Here is a 17,584-nt window from a genome sequence, read left to right on the forward strand (position 1 = left end):
AGCCCAGGGTTAAAGCACTTCAAACAATCATACAATGTTATTGAATTTCCTTCGTTAACTTGCGTATCTTAGTTGTTGATTCGTAGGGTAATTGTATGACTATGGTTTTCCAACCTCTAATCTTTTACCAAATATGGATATTTCAACTACATCATTGAGCGGGGATGTAATAGTTCAATTAAGTTAATTAAAGCTATCATCTTACGTTTGAATCAAGTAAGGCATCTAAATACATCCATATCCTAGATACTAATTTATGTTCCTTATTTTATTAAAGAATACAAACCCTAATTTATTTATTCCGATGTTCTATCTTCTTATTTCCTCTCCCGAGATCAAAAGGTCGACAATATATGTATTTTATGGGTGATCAATCCATAAAATAATTAAAACAAGAATAAACAAACCATCAAATATGATAAGCAAAAATTAATTGAAATTAATCCAAAACAATAGTAATCATGTTCTTGGCTTTAACCCCGGAAAGAGCGGTTTAGCCAATAATATTCATAATCACGATCCAATTAATTGAATACATGATATGAAAAATTAAAATCTAATTAAAAAAATATTAAACCTAAAAAAAACCGTGTAGCAGCTCCAAATAATTTTTCACTGTTTCCCTCCAGGTGTCCAAAAATGTCACAAAAATTATCCACCGAAAATAATATATATTGTCCAAGTTTCCTTAAATTTCCAGGTTTTCATTTTTTCTAAAATTGACCACGTGAGTATTTATATTGTATTCCAAATTTAAGCGGGATTAGACATGGACACAAATCCCAATAAGATACCCTCAAAGATTCCTTTTCTATTCCACCATGCAATTGTATTATTATTGGTCTCCATGTCGGAGATGACTTGCTTCTGTAGTGTTTAATTACATCAACGCAATGCGTCAACGAACGCGTCGCTGGACTGATTGGACTGTAAATACCGACGCGACGTGTGTCGATTCACTAGAATTTACTTCTAAAATTTTGGTTAAGTGTTGAACGTCCTGTCCTTTGCCCATGCCTTTTGTAGTATATTTCCAATAAATATTTGGCCTTTAAATCACCAATATGTCTCTGTATTCAGCTCACAAAGCCTCCTACAATATCATACACCACATATTAAAGATCAAAACAACACAACAACCTCAATGATGAATCAAAACAGAAGGTAAGATAACGCAAATTCACAATGATCCTCCACTTATTATTTCGACTCTTGACTTAATCAAATTAAACTTTGCACATTACAAACAAGTTATTCCATTTATTATTACACCATTAAAATATTTGGAACAAATTAAACACATTAGAATCAACGGAGCTCAACTAGGCACACACCTAGCTCAAGCTTGTAAAACTAGTTTTCCGGGTTGAACTCTAAATTACTCAATTAAATACAAACTTGTGTGAAAAATACTTTGGACATTGTAATCACATACTTGGACACTTAAATGCTTATTTATATCAATATGAACACGTTAAGCACACGAATTTCTCTTAAAACAAGGGGAAATAAGCTAGAATAATGATACAAAAGTGTATAAAACCACCTCAGATCAAACCTCCGTGGTCACTTTGACCCCCGTATTGGCCAACGCAATTTCCAGTATCACTCACTTGGACCTCCACTTTCACGAATCAGCTACACAACCCTTATTAGAGCCCAATTAAAATAAGTATCACACATTTTCATTCATTGAACCATATTCCACATTAAGACATACATTGTTGGTATCGTCATACAAACTACACTTGCAAGGTAATAACAACATGCCAAAACAATTTCCATTAACTTAGGAAATTAACTGACTTTGTTCATTAATACAAAGTGGGGGAATATCGACTCCTTTTGTCCATTAAATCAGACCATTTTGATTCAAATACCTTTTTATATCATGCAATAGTTTAAGACTAGTTCAATTTTACAAATTCCTACATTTCTCATAATCAAAACCAATTTCACATTATGGGGTTAGGGTCATAACAACTTTCAAATTTAAAAATTTTTTTTAAAAAAAAAACACAATTTCCTAGTTCATTCACCATACCCATGCACCCACAAGCTCAAAACCATATAAAGCATGAAAAATCATATGTAAATCATGAGAAACATTGTTCAATTCATAAACATTCAAAATCCTCAAGCCTTGTTTCAAAACCAACATAAACATCTCATGTACAATGCTTTAAATATATGCTTTTAACAAAATAAAAATAAGGGAAGAGTAACATGCCTTAAACACAAAGAAATTTGGAGAGAAATCGACCCCTGAGCCTTTAGATGACCAACTTGAGGAAACCCTAGCTTGACTTACTTGAGGGAATTCAGAGAGCCTTTTGGAGTATTTGAGAAGTTACTTGATTTGTTTCTGAGTGTCAATGACACCCTAAAGGGGTTATAAGACGTGGGTTTTAATTTGGGTAAGAGGGAAAATATCTAGAATGCCCTTAACTTAAAAGCTGAAAAAGTGTCGCCCCTTTGACTACGGGTCAACCAGTGACTTGTAGCCACTCCTTATGACTCGTCACCACGATTCGTAACCAATTCCATCTCTAGGACCCCTATACATTGTTGACTCTATGACTCAACTGGTACAACTCGTAATGGGACCCTATGCCTCGTGGGCTCTAGTCGTAGTCAACACAGAACCCAATTGGGTAAACACTATACATCCTATGATTTTCACCAATGACTTGTAATAAGTCCTTGCGGCTCATAGTGAGCCACTCATATTCCGAGCAGAACATAGCCACTTAATTTCTAATTTAGTTACGATTCCATCCCAACGACTCATTACTAGTTTTTACGACTAATACTCGCAAGTCGTACCCAAGATAGAAAATCAAACACCATTCACTGAACACCTTACAACTAAGGTCACTGGACCAATCAAGACACCCAACGACTCGTCAGGTGATTTGTTGCCAAGGTAGAAAGCTCAGAACTCAGAAAATTTTCAAGTACCAAAAACCCGGGGCGTTACATACTCCTCCCTTAGGATTATTCATCCTCGAATGATAGGACAAGGTATTTATTAGCATAATTTGACTGTACATACCACTAATTTTACTTTTAACAAAGATAGAAAACAAAGATGCCGAGGAAATCACTCTTTACTTTAACAAAGTCAGAAAACAAAGATGTTAAGGAAAATGATTATCTGGGATGGGAAACGGATACTTGGACTTCATGTCCTCTTCGGCTTCCCGCGTAGCTTCATCCACCTTTTGGTTCCTCAAAAGAACCTTTAGCGAAGCCACGTCTTTGGTCCGCAACCAACAGACTTGCCAATCCAAAATATAAACTGGGACTTTCTCATAGGACAAGAAATCTGAGATACCCACCTCTTTCAAAGGAACAACCATCGAAGGATCACCCACGTACCTCCTCAACATCGAAACACAAAACACCAAATGAATGGAGCTTAAATTAAAAGAAAACTCTAATTCAGATGCAATATTACCAACCCTCTTCAAATCCAAGTACGAACCAACATAACGTGTATTGAGTTTCGCCGTCTTACCGAAATGCATCACTTTCTTCATGGGAGACACATTTAAGAACACCCGATCACCAACATAGAACTCCAACTTCTTTTGCGTTACATCCTTGTAGGAATTTTGGTGACTTTGGGAGCTTTAAGTCTATCTCGAATTACCTTCACCTTCTCTATGTCTTGGTGAACCAAATCAAGACCAAAGAACTTATTTTCACCAACCTCAAACCACCCAATAGGAGATCTACACCTCCTACCATATGAGGCCTCAAACGGAGCCATACCAATGCTGGAGTGATAACTGTTGTTATAGGCAAATTCCATGAGAGCCAGGTGGTCAACCCAACTACCACCAAATCAAACACACAAGCCTGAAGCATGCCTTCCAAGACCTAAATTGTCCTATCCATTTGCTAATTTGTCTGTGGGTGGAAGTCGGTACTAAGGATCACCTTAGTCCCCAAACCTCATTGGACCAACCTCCAAAAGTGAGATAAGAACTGAGTACCCCGATCAGATATGATAGAAATTAGAGTACCATGAAACTTCATGATCTCCTCGATGAAAAACTTGGCATAATCCTCGAAAGAGAAATTAGTCCTCACTGCCAAGAAGTGAGCAGACTTAGTCATCCTATCCACGATGACTCAAATTGAATCAACTTGCTGGCGAGACCGCAAAAGACCAATAACAAAATCCATATTAATCATCTCTCATTTACACATTGGCAATTTAATCTCATGAGTCAACCCATCGGGCCTCAAGTGTTCTACCCTCACTTGCTAACACACGATGCACTTAGCAACAATATTGGCCATATCCCGCTTTATATTATTCCACCAATAAATTCCTTTAAGATTATGATAAATTTTCACTGAACCAGAGTGAACAGTATGACGCAACTCGTGAGCTTCGCCCAAAATTCTTCCTCGCAACCCATCAATATCGGGAACACAACCTGCCTTGGTACCTCAAGATACCATTACCACCAATCTCGAAAACCATAACTTTCTGCCTACCTACATCATTCTTGATTTGCATTAGAATACGATCCACACTTGCTTCTCCTTTACTTCAGCTCCAACGGATGACCTCGCCACCTTTTGAACAACCACACCACCATTCTCGGAATCTAAGAGACGAACTCCGAGATTAGCCAAATGGTGAATATCCTTTACCAAATCCCATTTTTCTTCATCCACATGAGATAAGATTCCCATGAACAACCTGCTAAGAGCATCAGCAACCACGTTAGTTTTACCTAGATAGTAATGGAGACTCATGTCATAATCCTTTAGCAACTCAAGTCACCTCCTTTGTCTGAGATTCAATTATTTTTGGGTGAACACGTATTGTAAGATCTTAGGATAAGAATAAATATCAACATGAGCTCATACAAATAATGTCACCAGATCTTTAATTCAAACACCACGGCTAGTAATTTCAAATCATGGGTCGAATAATTTTTCTCATGAACTTTCAACTGTCTAGAAGCATTTGAAACCACCTTGCCATTCTGCATCAACACATAACTCAAACCTACCCAGGACGCATTAAAATAGACAATAAAACCATTAATAACCTCAGGTAGATTTAAGATCAGAGACGAAGTCAACTTACCCTTCATCTTCTTGAAATAACCTTCACAAGTATCAGACCACGAGAATTTCACCTTCTTCTGAGTCAACTTAGTCAATGGGGCCATAATAGAAGAGAAACTCTCCACAAACCTTCTATAGTAGCCGGCCAAACCCAAGAAACTCTAAATGTCGGATGGAGTCATGGGTCTAGGCAACTTCTTAACCACCGTAACCTTCTGTGGATCTATCATGATCCCTTCACTAGAAACAATATGACCCAAGTAAGTTACAGCATTCAACCAAAACTCGCACTTAGAAAACTTTGCATACAAACACTGATTTTTTAGGGTCTGCAACACAAGGCAGGGGTGATTGGCATAATCCGCCTCACTCTTCGAATACACCAAAATATCATCAATAAAGAAAATCATAAGCAAATCTAAGAACTGACGAAAAACCCAATTCATAAGATCCATAAATATTGTCGGGGCATTGGTCAAGTCAAAAGACATCATCAAAAACTCAAAATGACCATATCGCATATGAAAGGCAGTTTTAGGGATGTCTACCTCCATAATATTCAACTGATGGTACCCAAATCGAAGATCATTTTATAAAAGAACTTAGCACCCTAAAGCTGATCAAACAGATCATCAATCCTCAAAAGTGGATACTTTTCTTCACGGTTATTTTATTCAATTGGCAGTAATCAATACATATTTGAAGGAAACCATCATTCTTATGCACGAAGAGAACTGGAGCACCCTACGGAGATACACTAGGGTGGATAAAACCTTTATCAAGAAGATCTTTCAACTGCTTCTTGAGTTTCTTCAACTCAGGCGGAGCCATTCTCTAAGGAAGGATAGAAATAGGATGAGTGTCCGAAAGAATATCAATCCCAAAATCAATTTCCCTATCAGGAGGTACACTAGGAAGATCATCAAGAAATACCTTGAGAAATTCACAAACCCCAGGGACAATCTGCAAAAAAGGACCTTTGGCTCTAGAATCCTTAACATGCACTAAGTGATAGAGGCACCCTTTGGAAACCAATTTTGGGACTCTAAGATACGAGATGAACCTTCCCTTAGTCACTAGGAAACTACCTTCTCTTTTAATAACTAGCTCGTTTGGAAAATGAAAACTAACCCTTCAGATCCAACAATTAAGAGAAGCATAGAATTAATGCAACCAATCCATCCCAAAATCACATCAAAGTCTAACATGTCTAACTCTATCATATCCACCAAGGTCTCTCTACCATAGACTGACATCAAACAACCCCTATAGACCCTTCTAGCCATAATGGAGTCACCCATCGAGGTGGACACGAAAAAAGATCTGAAATGCACTTAGGATCAAAGCCAAAATAAATAACTACATAAGGGGTCACATAACAGAGAGTAGACCTGATATCAAGTAAATAATAAACATCACAAGAAAAGAGATTAAATATAACAGTAACAACATCAGGGGGACACTTTAGAATCCTGGTGAGTGGAAAGAGCATCAGACAGTTCTGACCAGTGTCGGGGCCGGAAACAGAAGTAGCACCCTTTGGTGCAGGAACAGATAAAGCAGCAATAGGAATCCTATTCGCCCTAGAGGCAACCATAGATGAACAATCTCTCTACATATGATGAGTCTGACCACAGTTAAAGCATTTATTCCTCTCTTCCTTACAAAACTCATGATGCATCTGACCACAAAATCTATAAGAAGGATATGACGAAGATGACTGAGCCCCGCTAGCCTGTGATTGGGCTTCTGGACCTATAAACCCACTATCATACTGAGAATGATGGTCACCCGATGGCTTTCGATAAGGAGAACTGGTCATAGAGTAGGAACCAGAATTGCCTCAATTTCTCTTAGACCACTTCCCACTGTCTCTACCACTCTTCTGCTGACCTCCACCCTAATCTGAATAGCAAAATTTCTCACTTTGTCTTTCATTTATCTCCACTTGCTTCTTATTTTCTTACTTTACTTGTTGCATAGACATCACAAGTCTATAGATGTCCATATCCTTGTTCAACAATGTAGCCTTTCTCTCTAAGATCAACTCATGGGATAACCTAGAGGTAAACTTTCTCATTCTATCCCTCACGCTAGAAACCAATTTAGGAGCATAATGCGACAACTGATGAAACTTCAAGGCATACTCCCTTACGAACATCATGTCTTACTTCAAATTCACAATTTTCTCGGCCTTCGCTTTCATCAACACCTGAGGAAAGAATCGATCAAGGAAAGTACTAGATAAATCATCCTATAAAGCAGACTCGGCATTATCTTCCCTGAACTAGTCCCACTCCTCATACCATTGGTATGCGGCATCATTCAACTGATAAGCTGCAAACTCTACACCCTCTACATTAGCAGCATGCATCAGATGGAAGATCTTTTCCATCTCATCAATAAAGTTTTGAGGATCTTCCTCAACTTTAGAGCCAATGAAAATAGGAGGACTCAACCTTATAAATTGTCGACCCTAGTGGCCTCAAATGGTGGAGGAATAGAAGCAACACGCTCAGTCTAGGAGGCCACCAACTGGGAAAGCAAATGAATTGACTGGTGAAACTCATCATTAGACACATCTGCTTGGGGAGCCTGGGGAGGGATAGAGGGAACCGGTGGAGCTCCCTCAGGGCAATCAAAAGCAGCGATGCTAGATCGAGTCTAAACTCCTAGAGTTGAACGAGCTCTGTCAACATTGTCCTCGGATGGGACAGAAGAGTTATCGCAGACATCAGATCTTCTGGAAGCATGATCTGAAAAAAGAACACACGCAAATTAGAGAAGATTTAAGACCCTAGACTCTATAGCTTGAAATAGAACAACAAGAAAGGGAAACATTCCTAAATACCTCGTAGTCTCTCCCTTATAAGTGTGGCACACTACACACCCATAAACGAGACTCTACTTGATATGGATTTGTTGGACACCCAATGACACCAAACTTAGGCTCTGATACCATCTTTGTCATGACCCGAATCAGGGCCTGACCGTGACGAGTATCTCAAGTTTCGTGTGAACCGGAGATCACCCCCTGCCCCTAACCAAACCTAACACAACACATCCTAATGTCGAATAAATTCTGAACATAAAACAAGATAGCATGCAACAATCTTAAAAAAATTCAAAACAAGTCCATAACCACCGATCGACGATCGGCCAAACAATCGACCGAAACCACCCAATAACCACAGTAGTCCAAACAAAGCCTTCTAAACAAAGAATCAAAACTGCATATCAATAAAGTGTCAGGACATGACCCCGACTATAGCCTAAATAAGTCTAAACAGTCCAAGTCATAAGAGACCAAAACATGAAATGTAGACTTCCTATGTATAAAAGCTCACCACATCAATGTCAACTCATGGGCTAATCCTGAATCCTAATTACTGAGCAAGGAGAGTATAAGTATGGCCAATTCCTGCATCACGTCGGGATACAGCATTCGAAGACAGTTAGAGGGGTGAATGCTAGCATATAAATAGGGTATAAGGATAACATAATGACACGATCAACAGTTTAAATTATTCAAAACCAATGCACAAAAATAAATGCATAAACAAATATATATATATATATATATATAGCACATGTCGGGATAGGAAATAAGGCTGAACATGCACTTTAAAACTTTAGCCCGGATTGTGTAGCTCAACCATTATAACATGTAATCACGGGCTATATGGACCCCAGCTCTCACCCCCTGGTTGGGCCTCATTGTATGTAGTCGCACGAACCGGAGAATAATCTCATATATATGCATGGGGGACTCGAACCTCCCAATATTATACTAAGGTGACATAAGCACCCGATCATGTGATGATTTACGAGAGACTCGAACTTCCCTAATCATGAAATAATAATGAGGGGGACTTGAACCTCCCTAGTCACTTTGACCTTGCATTGAAAAATATGATTTCTAGTATTGGTCACTCGAACCTCCACTTTCACGACTAAACTACACAACCCTTATTAAAGCCCAATTAAAACAAACATCACATATTTTTATTTATTAAACCATATTCCACATTAAGGCATACATTGTTGGTAACGTGATACCAACTATACTTGCAAAGTAATAACAACATGCCAAAATAATTTTCATTAACTTGGGAAAACAACTCTTTTTGTTCATTAATACAAGGTGGAGGAACGCCGACTCCCTTTGTTCATTAAATCAGACCAATGTGTTTCAAATACCTTTTTTATATCATGCAATAGTTCAAGACTAGTTCAATTTTACAAATCCCCACATTTCTTATAATTAAAACCAAATTCACGTTATGGGGTGGAGGTCATAACCACTTCAAAAGTTACAAATTTAGGAAAATCACAATTCCCTAATTCATTCACCATATCCATGCACCCACAAGTTCAAAACCATAATTAAAGCATGAAAAATCATATGTAAACCATGAGAAACATCGTTCAATTCTAAAGCATTCAAAATCTTCAACCCTTGTTTCAAAACCAACACAAACATCTCATGAATAATACTTTAAACGCATGATTTTAATAAACTAACAGTAAGGGAGAGTAATATACTTTAAACACCAAGAAATTTGGAGAGAAATCGACCCCTAAGACTTTAGATGACCAACTTTAGGAAACCTTAGCTTGACTTGCTTGAGGGAATTCAGAGAGCCGTTTGGAGAATTTGAGAAGCTACTTGATTTGTTTCTGAGTGTTAATGAAAACCTAAAGAGATTATAAGATGTGGGTTTTACTTTGGGTAAGAGTGGAAATATCCAGAATGCCTTTAACTTAAAAGTTGAAAAAGTATCACCCCTTTGACTCTCCTTACGACTTGTCACCACGAGTCGTAACCAAGACAGTCTCTAGGACCCCTGCACACTATTGATCCAACGACTCATAACAAGTCCTTACGGCTCACAGTTAGCCACTCATAATCAAAGCAGAACATAGCCACTTAATTTCTCATTTGGTTACGTTTTCATCTCAATGACTCGTCATGAGTTTTTAAGACTCGTACCCTCAAGTCGTACCCAAGATAAAAACTCAAATACCACTCACTGGACACCTTACGACTAAGGTCACCTGACCCGTCAAGATACCCTACGACTCGTTAGGTGAGTCGTTTCTAGGGCAGAAAGCTCATTACTCAAAATTTTCAAGGACCAAAAACCCAGGGCGTTACAGTTTATTCTCAAGAAGTTCATTAAAAATTTTAGCAACATCAAAATCAAGAAAAGGGTATTCATTTTCTTGAATCTCCTTCAAAGTCAACTTCTGATTTGGATGTGTTCAAGAGTTAATCTTTTTTCTTTATTTTTTTCTCACTTTTGTGGTGAACTTCACAGGAGAAACGTCGACATTCATGTATTCCTTATTGTTTGTGGAAAAACTTGCTCCATTTCTTGGGTTCATGCTTATCCTTTCCCCTTCGAGGGTCATGGATAGGCGTTACTCTTTTTTCAACAGAAGACATGCTCAACTACATGTCGTGAGAACAGGTAGCTAACTCTTCAAAGGATTTTGGATTAATGCCTTACAAGATATAGAGAAGCTCTCAGTGCATTTCTTGGATGCACATCTTTATTGCAGAAGCTTCGTTAAGCCTATCTTTGTAGTTCAGACTTGCGTTTCTCTATCAATTGATGAAGTCAATTACTGGCTCATCCTTTATTTGACGAGTATTTGTAAGCTCTACCATGCTTATTGTATGTCTTATGCTATAGAAACAATTCAAGAACTCATGCTTCAGTTGCTCCTAGCTATCGATGGAATTAGACTCAAGGTTTGTGTATCAATCGAAGGTATTTCCTTTAAAAAAAATGGACAAATTTTTTGAAAAGATAGTCACTGTAGGTTTCAGCATTATTACAAGTCATAATAAAGTGCACGATATAGTGCTTTAGGCTGTCTTTGCCCTTAAATTTTTAAAATTTACGGGGATGATAGCCGACGAGAATTTTAAAGTTATCAATCCTTACAGTGTGTTTGAGAATCTCTTCAATGAACTATTTCAATTGATCAATCGGTATTATTCTCTCAGGAGAAACTTGTACCTCCTTAGCTGGTGGTCTTTTTTTTATTGGATATTCTGTCTCGTGAACTTTTGGAGCTTTCCTAGGAGCATGGCTAAAATCCTCGTTTATTACGCCATCTATCCTATTCACCAACTTATCAATCCAAGCGTCTTAATTTGGCACATATTTGGTTAGACCTTCAATTGCCCTTGCAGGTTCACAAGTTGCTCCTCCATAGATGAGACATCAGTTACCATTGCTTGCATGATCATCGGAGACGTCGGAGATTAACACGAATTATCACATAAGCTGACCTTCAAAGTGCTAAGCTTACGCGGTGTAAGTGGAGATGATACGTTGCTTGAACGACTATCATTCTTTATACCCGTGCTTTTTGAACCAGAGTGCTCAAGTAGAGATAGAGTATTCTTAATTGTCTCTACCACATTGCTTCCTTCTTTTGAAGCACTTGAATGGGACCTCGCTCCTTTTGGGGTTGAAGATCCAAAAATTAAAGTTGTTGTGGATGATACTTGATGTGTTTGTTGTCATAACATGCTTTTTTTGCTCCTTGTGACAGCTCCAAACTTCTGAAAGTAACTCCAAAGATGCACTTCAGCAGAGAATTTGAAATCAGCAGCCCTGGAGGCAGTTGATTGAGAATTGACCTTTTTGAAAATCATTTTAGTACTCTTGAACTTTGATGTTGGAAAAGTTAAGATAAGAAGTAGAGATCATTCCACTGGGCAAGCCAGAATTTGTTAGACAATAAAATTCGATATCGAGAAAATAATAATCGGGACAAGAAAATATTGCAACAGTCATTTTATTAATTTCAATATGTAAGTGTTACAACCTCTATGAATCCTCTGATTTGTCTTTTCGAATATAAATTCAAGGGCTTCAAGTTTGGTCTTAAATTTAAACTTGTTTTGTGAATTTGATGGATTTGATCTTGACCTGTACTTGAATCTTGTGGTCTTGATCTTGAATCTTGGTGAATTGGATCTTGAATGCTTGAATTTGTAGAGAGATCTGTGGCATTTGATCCACGAGCCCTCTCTTGCTTATTGTTAGAACTATTGGTTTCTTTTTGAATTATGAGACTCCTATTTATAGTTGTAGGAAGAAAAGAGTTATGGTGAAGATGGACTTCTTTTGACAATCAGATTTAATTAACATGACGAATTTGATTGGGCCTCTGATTTCACTAAGCATGCTACATCATTTTGACATATGTGCATGATCATATTGTCTCCTTCACTCGACTTGCATGCTACGTTATTTGATACGTGACACTCATTTGCGCCTCTAGAATATGATGACATATTGGATTTAAAATCGGGTTCATCATTTGTGGCCCAAATCAATGGACTAGCCCAACAAAAATCGAACTTTAATCAAATTCATATTTATTTGAATTTAAATAATTCATTCAATTATATTAATCCATCGCATTTATTTAGACTAATATATGTCAAATTAAATTTGAATAAAATTTATATGAGTGCAGTAACAGTTAGTACGATCATTACAAAGTACTTGGCCATAGTCTCTAGTAACTGTTTGGGAGGAGGAAGATACTAAATTATTACACGTTACTAATATAAAATTGGCCCTTTTTCTGAATTAACAGAAAAAGTTCCTGATTTGTCTGTTTCAAGTATCTTTGTCACAAACAAAAGCGAAACTTTCCACTTGATGCAGTCATTTAGCTGCTGCAAATCGCATCATGTTTTTTACCAAACTATGAAAGAGAAAGGAGATGAAAAGAATAAACCCTATATCTCAAATTACTCGTTCCAAATTTTCTAATTTAATTTTTTATCTTATTTATATTTTTATTAATCAAGAAGAGATAAAAAAAATTCATATTTTACCCTTTGCGTTAATTACTTTTTCTTCAAATTAAAATGTAAACATCATTTAATAGGGATACTATGATAAACTAGGCATGTTATTAATTATTTTTCTTAATCAATATGTCATCCCAATTTGAGACGGGTAATTTAAGACGAAGGGAGTATAAAGGAAAACTACGGAAAAACACCAAAACTTTCCCACGTTTTGGTCTTAAAAGAAGTTTTATCATTTTTTTTTTTTCAAAAGTGTTAAATTTATTCCTCTATTTTAAAAAATTAGATAAATATATCAATTATCATATTTGAAGTCAAATTATTCTCAATGTCATATTTTGGGGCCTCGTTGTTAAGATATTTTTCACTTGTTTTCTTCCTTTAACATAAAAATCCAAATTAATGTTAAATACCTCATTTTCTAAAAATAAAATATACCCTAATCTAAATCTCCCAACCCGAACCCAACCCCACAAAAGTACACAAATAAATATACCCCTCCTCAATTTTGTTGGTCGATTTTCTCAACGAAATTAAGTCACTAGATATTTATCAGTACATAGCTCATGAAAAATGAATTTACATCAGTGCAGACACAAGGAAATATACCCCTCCCTCAATTCATGAATTAGTATTGGTGTAGAGCTCATGAAAAAGCATACTTAGCGGTCAAATGCAACAGATTAATTTCACTGAATATTTCTCTGAATGATTGAGTTAAGAGCTCTCCTTATGTGTCAATCATGGCGTCTTTTCACTCTTATGTCGTCTCTATATACAATTGGAATCTACACAGTTTAAAAGAGAAGTATATTTGCTCATTGAAAAGATTCGACCAACAGAACTAGGGGAGAGGAGGGGGGAATTTGTTTGTCTTTTTTGTGGGTCGAGTCAAATGAAATAGGTTAGATTAAGATGTGTTTTATTTTTTAAAAAATGAGATATTAACGTTGATTTGAGCTTTTTTGTTAAAGGAAGAGTACATGTAAAAAAATTTTTAACAGAGAGGGTAAATTTGACTAAAAAATATGACATCGAAAGTAAATTTAACCTCAAAGTACAACAAAGGATAATATTTAGCTAATTTTTCAACGTAGAAGGGTAAATTTGGGCCTTTCCCTTTTTCTTTAATAATTTTAGAGTCTAAATCAACTTGCGCACATCTCAACTAATTACACAAAATACCTGTCACCTCCCACTAGCAATAGGTACCAAGTAACCCAATCCACTGTCATCTTTTTCTTGAGTCCAATTTCAATAAAGCAAATTTGAGGCATTGATTTAACAAGAAAAGGTCCAGAGAGATTTACCAACGGTTCCAAAGAAAGAAAGAATTATCTAACTCTTCCTTTTTCCTTCTGTTTATGCATTTTGCTATCCTACAAGATACCTGCTTCACAACATTACATCATGTTCCTTGAAGATTGTCTTTTGCTATGGCACAGCATCATGTCAATACTGATGCTATGACATAATAACGCAATCCAGATTATAACATTAGATGGATACTAATACTACACAAACCAACCAATCCTTTGTAATCCCAATGACAAAAGGGATACCGATAACAAAGAAGTGTATTCCAGAATCACTCCTGATATCCCCATTCATTGTCAGATGCATCATGACACTCCTCGCCAACCAACTATTTCATTTACACTAGTCACCAAAACATATTTTTTCAAATAACTGAGAAATTCCCATGGACTAGTGGTGCATGCTTCGAAACTTGATGCATCAAAGACTTGTCCTTCGGTCCTTCTCCACTACAACACCAAGAGTTTTTGTTGAAACCGACTACAACACCAAGAGTTTCCCTCTACAAAATTCAAATTCGTGAAGTGTGTCTAACCCACACATCACGCGGTACCTCTTACTACTTAAAAACTTCTTGGTACAAGTCGTCAAAATTGAAACTTCATAATGGAATTGGGAAACGGACATCATGGAAGGAGGAAATAATCCATGAGTAACATTATGCGAAACACACTCTCATCAGCTTCTTCCTAACTGACCAAAAATAAACATACAATAACACCAGTAAATTTCACACTTGAAAACAGCATAGTCAATTGTCAGGATAAATCAAACAGGGGAGATATTCATCCAATGGATCAACTTTGATCAAGTTAATCGCCAGCAATATAATTATGAGTTTCGCTCCCCAAGCGACATTAGGGACAACTGTTCTTCAATAGAACAATCCACATGACATGTTTTCCGACACGATGAAGGGATTAAAATGATGCCAAGAACTCGTTGTTCCATCGGAGAAGGAGCAGATCTTCTGGTGCTACGGTACTCAACTGCATCTTGAAGAATTATGTTTCCTTGCTTATCAACACAATAAAATGTACCTAGAAAGAACCTTCCATCACTTATACCAACCAGCATTCGTCGATGTAGTAGCTTCTTGACATGAGAGACATAATTTGAATTGTTCGTCTCTAACTGATTTGAGCTTCCAACTTCAGATAGGCATGTCGCTGGTTCCTTGGTACTCATTTTAGTCCAATTTGGTCAATGAAGGAAACCTGCCGTATTAATGTCTAAAATTGTGTAATTATACTATAGGCTATGCTAAGACAAAAATTAAACCATCAACTCCACTTCCCAGCAGAAAGTTAACACGGAAAATTAATCAGGTAAATTTGAAAAAATCATGGACGATAAATTCACCTTTTTTTGAGAAAGACATTCACCTTTGGTTCTTGAAAATCCATAAAACAACAACATACCAAGTATAATCCCACAAAGTGGGTCTAGGGAAGGTAGAATGTACCCAGACGTACCTCTATCTTAGAGGTAGAGAGACTGTTTCCAATAAACCCTTGGCTCAAGGAAAAATAGTTCAAAGTAGTACAGAAAAAGAGTCTAACAAAAGTACAAGAGATACCATATATTAACAAACCACCAAATAGTAACAGGACAATAACTACAACAAAATAAAATAATAGTCGAAGTATACAAAACAGCAGGTGATAATAGAAATCCAAGGACGAGCAACTACAAGAGCAATATTGCAACTACTAGTAGTAATAAGACAACACACTACTACCTAATAACCTTCTACCCTAATCCATCTCCTCCACAACCTCTTATCTAAAGTCATGTCCTCCGTCAGCTACACAATGGGAGAGAACTCAAAGCAAACACTAAAGAAGTAGATCCCATAAACTTCCATACCAGCGCAGACAAACCACTAAAATGCAAATAAGGATGAGAAATGTGAAGAATGTCATGAAGAACAAAAGGAAGCCATTGAAGACTTTCCACAAATTGAGATTTAGTCGAGGAAGGATATAGTTGTATAAACTGTCAAGATACTCAATTTTTTCATTTTTTGTTCTTTATTCCTTCTATTTTTTTAATGGTTAAAGGCAGTGGAGAAAAGAGGAAAATATGATGAAATTGCTTTCGTTGTCACAATTAATTAAACAAAGCCAACCACGGTACTTAGTGGTCGTTTGGTACGTGAGCTAAGCTGGATATCTCAAGATGAAGTTTCGGGTCAAAATTATACTCCCTCCCTTTCATATTTCATAATAAATGAATTGTTAGATTTTGGCATACATATTAAGGAAAAAATATTAAAGACATAAATTTAACACAACTTTCCAGTTTTACCCAAAAAAAAAAAAAAAAAAGTTGACCTTGTAATATATTTTCAAAAGTTAATTGATTGTCAAATTATTAGGGTAAATTTGAAAAAAAATTCAATGATTCACTTATTTTGAAACACCGATAAATACCCCAATAATTCACTTATTCCAAAACGGAGGGAGTACTTATTTGGTTGAACATGTAAATTTAGAGCCCATTTGGCCATGAGAATTTTTCCACTTTTTTTCCAGGAAACTTTTTCACTTTAGTGAAAATTATAGTGTCTGGTCATAATACAATTTCAAAGCGTAGTTGGAAAAGTGAAAACAATTCACTTGAACTTCTCTCACAAAAAGTCATAAAAAAATCCAATTTATTTTCATAGCCAAACAAACATAACTTCATCCCAAGATGCATCATATGACCAAACTATATTCTCCTTCACAAAGCATTATTAAGCGTCATTAATGGCTATTCACAATCAAAACCAATAAATTAATTCTTAAAAATAAATACATTGAAGCTCAAGGGTTAAAACTTACTATTATTTAAGATTTAATCTCAAAACCCCAACCCCATATCTCAATTAGTAGTAAAAAGTAATTCACAAGAGAAAATTACAACATTAGTACCTTTGAATAAAAGTTTAGTTTGTGATTTGCAAAATTTTCATGAAATCAAAGCTCCAAAATTGCACCTACTTCGTTCCTTCTTTCTTCGGCGTATCAACATCCCCTTGCAGCCCCAAGCTTTGCTTGTCTGGCCCATTATTACTATTTCACTCATCTTTGGTTGGGCTTGTCACCCTTTATGATACTTTACTTTGTATTCTTTAGCCCAATTTATGTGGTGTCTTTTAGCTTTCGAGAGATAAATAAGTTTTTTGTATCATAATTCTACTATATATTTTTTAATGTTTTAAAATTATTATTATTATATTATATTATAAAATTATATTGAATATGATGTAGTTTCGAATTATATTTAGTATGAAACGTAACATTTTTATATATATATTAATAAATAAAAAATGTTATGTAT

The 17,584-nt window shown here is 36.3% G+C and overlaps 1 protein-coding gene across 2 annotated transcripts; it reads right to left on the reverse strand.

Moving 5' to 3' along the window:
• Window positions 1-14,835: 14,835 nt before the first annotated feature.
• On the reverse strand, window positions 14,836-17,358 carry LOC107838815. 2 transcript variants are annotated; one of them, XR_007044149.1, is made up of 2 exons: window positions 17,176-17,358; window positions 14,836-15,474 (listed from the first exon to the last, which is right to left on the reverse strand). XR_007044149.1 is itself a non-coding variant. In XM_016682025.2 (2 exons), the coding sequence occupies exon 2, from the start codon at window positions 15,443-15,445 to the stop codon at window positions 15,089-15,091; it is 357 nt and encodes a 118-aa protein (XP_016537511.1). In that variant the 5' UTR covers window positions 15,446-15,489; window positions 17,176-17,324; the 3' UTR covers window positions 14,836-15,088. The 2 variants fall into 2 exon arrangements, 1 of the variants encoding a protein (XP_016537511.1); XM_016682025.2 differs by having other exon boundaries at window positions 14,836-15,489; window positions 17,176-17,324.
• Between the last annotated feature and the right edge of the window lie 226 nt (window positions 17,359-17,584).

This window comes from Capsicum annuum, chromosome 8, assembly GCF_002878395.1.
Source record: "Capsicum annuum cultivar UCD-10X-F1 chromosome 8, UCD10Xv1.1, whole genome shotgun sequence".
In the NCBI taxonomy this organism is placed as follows: domain Eukaryota; kingdom Viridiplantae; phylum Streptophyta; class Magnoliopsida; order Solanales; family Solanaceae; genus Capsicum; species Capsicum annuum.

Bases quoted from the DNA above. Each gene is read 5' to 3' on its own strand.
- LOC107838815 (XM_016682025.2), bottom strand. From the start codon at position 15,445: ATGAGTACCAAGGAACCAGCGACATGCCTATCTGAAGTTGGAAGCTCA.